Here is a 2,134-nt window from a genome sequence, read left to right as displayed (position 1 = left end):
AAAGAGGCCAGATGAAAGAAATCAGGTTTTGAGATCTTTCTTGAAACTGGCTGCCTGCTGGCAGAAAAATACCGAACACCTGAAACCAGTCCACAGCCGACAGCAAGCCTCCCACCATGCATGCAGGCCCAGACTGAAAGGTAAACCTTGGCCCAGGGAGGCTGTGCAGCCACCTTCCCTGGGGCGGTTGATAGGACAGCTGTCCCTCGGACCGTCCTAGATCCCTTTTGCATGTTTGAGGCCATGTCTGATGACTACCCAGCAGACAACGTGTCTGGCTGATTTGGGGTCCAAGGAGTTCCTTGGGACTCCGGGGTCTCCTCAGTTGCCGAGGGTGGGCACGCTCGGGGCTAAGAAGGAAAGGGCCCTACTGGCCATTGTGAAGTCACTGTTTGGTCTCCTTGACAACCTGGGCCCTTACGCAGGGCGAGCCTGGGAGGCCGCAGTCCTGGACTAGACGGGTCCCCTTGCGTCGCGGAGGCCCCCACTGAGCAGCATGGCCATCCGTTCCGAGACTTGGGCACATCTGCCCAGCGCTCCGACGAGAGGCCTGGCCGGCATGGCGTATGCGCGGCCCAGTGGTCCACGGCGCGGCGGCCCGCAGCATGAGCTGCTGGAGAAGACGGCGAACCTGACGCGGGGCGGCCCGGCCGCGGCCAGCGACGGCGGCTCGGGCTCCTGGTGCTGGCGACGGCTCTTCCGGAGAGGCGCCGCCCCCGGCTGGCGCAGGACGAAGGCCAAGTACACGCGGCCCGGCCCGGCGGCCCCAGAGCGCGGCCTGTGGGGCCACCCGCGCCTGCAGAGGCTGCTCCAGAGGCTGGCGGCGTGGCGGGGCCGCTACCTGCGGCGCAGAGAGAAGCCCGGGAGGCTGGAGGAGATCCCGCTGCTGGGACTGGGCCGCGTGCGCGGCGCCGACTAGGGGCGGCCGCGGCTGCCGACCACGCGAGGCCCCGTGCGGGTGGCCCGCGGGCCCCTAAGGCCGCCCCAAGCCCCCAGAGCATTGGCTTGGTTTTGTTTATAAAAGATGAGAAATGAAAATAAATCGGACACCATATAATGGAAAACAGACTTCTGGGGTATTTGCACTCGAAACCGTGCTCCGTCGTGCCGCTGTTTCAACAGTTACCCGCCCGTGGTCCCCGGTGGGGCCTGTCTTTCCCTCGGTGGCGCCGTCCCTGCGGGGCTGTGGGACCGCGGGTCGGGCCGGGGTGGGGCGGTGCTCCTCCCGCACACCGGGAGGGTGAGGGTGGCGGCGGTTCGGCCTCGGCCCCGTCCCGGGTACCGACTGGCTCCGCCCTGGGGACCGACTGGGTTGAGCCGGGCGCTGAGCTCCTCTCCCGGGGTCAGTGAGAGAACTCTACGTTCCTGTTTTGTTCACAGACATTTATGAACCCGCATAAACCAGCATTAGAACCAAGGTTTTGGGGTGGGATGTGGGGACTGGGAACCAGAGCCAGAGATGAAAGAGCAAAAGGACAGAGGGACCCGGGATCGGTGGGTCTTTATCCTCGTTCTTTAACTCATCAATAAAAAACTGCTAGATTCTCTGGCTCCACAGGCCTGTGGGGATGAAAGTAAAATATTAGAAGCGGAAATGCTTTAAGTGCAGCACGGAAGGGCTATACAGAGTCAAGGTGTTGATTAAACTTCAGAGTTGTCGTCTCTCCTCCGGCTATTCCCAGACCACTGTCCCCACTGCCTTCCTCCCGCCCACCCTGCCCAGCTGCCCTGTAAGCCAGAAGCCCTGAGCAGTGGGCCTAGAGGCCTCCCCTGCATGTGCTGTACTGGTGTCTGGGGAGCTGCCTTCTGGGGGCCTCCCTTTGCCCTTGACCTAGAGACTCAATCTCTGGGGCCGAGGGTGGTGGATGATCACAGAACCTGTTTAATTCACTGGAAGTGATGAACCGTCCCCAAGCAGGAACCTGGGAAACAGGCAGAGAAAACAAGGCCTAGGCCAGAAAGCGAGCCCAGCAGGACAGAATTCTCTGTAATTAAAGTCAGGGGAATCTTGTGCTTTTACACCTTTTTATTCCCGCCTTAGCCCAGACAGCTAACTTATTCTACAGGGCTGTGATGTGATAGGGGGAATGCACTCTCCTCAGAAAAGCCGTCAACGCTCATAAGGAAACCATTC

General features: G+C 61.0%; 1 protein-coding gene across 1 annotated transcript; it reads left to right on the top strand.

Annotated features, from left to right (window-relative positions):
• The first annotated feature begins 559 nt into the window (after nucleotides 1–559).
• On the top strand, nucleotides 560–1,080 carry C9H1orf202 (chromosome 9 C1orf202 homolog). Its single transcript, XM_057507863.1, has one exon. It carries the CDS (start codon nucleotides 560–562, stop codon nucleotides 917–919), a length of 360 nt encoding a protein of 119 aa, XP_057363846.1. The 3' UTR covers nucleotides 920–1,080.
• Nucleotides 1,081–2,134: the final 1,054 nt, after the last annotated feature.

Source organism: Manis pentadactyla, chromosome 9 (assembly GCF_030020395.1).
Source record: "Manis pentadactyla isolate mManPen7 chromosome 9, mManPen7.hap1, whole genome shotgun sequence".
Taxonomy (NCBI): domain Eukaryota; kingdom Metazoa; phylum Chordata; class Mammalia; order Pholidota; family Manidae; genus Manis; species Manis pentadactyla.
The sequence above is the reverse complement of the archived record's forward strand: the minus strand, read 5'-3'. Positions and strand labels throughout refer to the sequence as shown.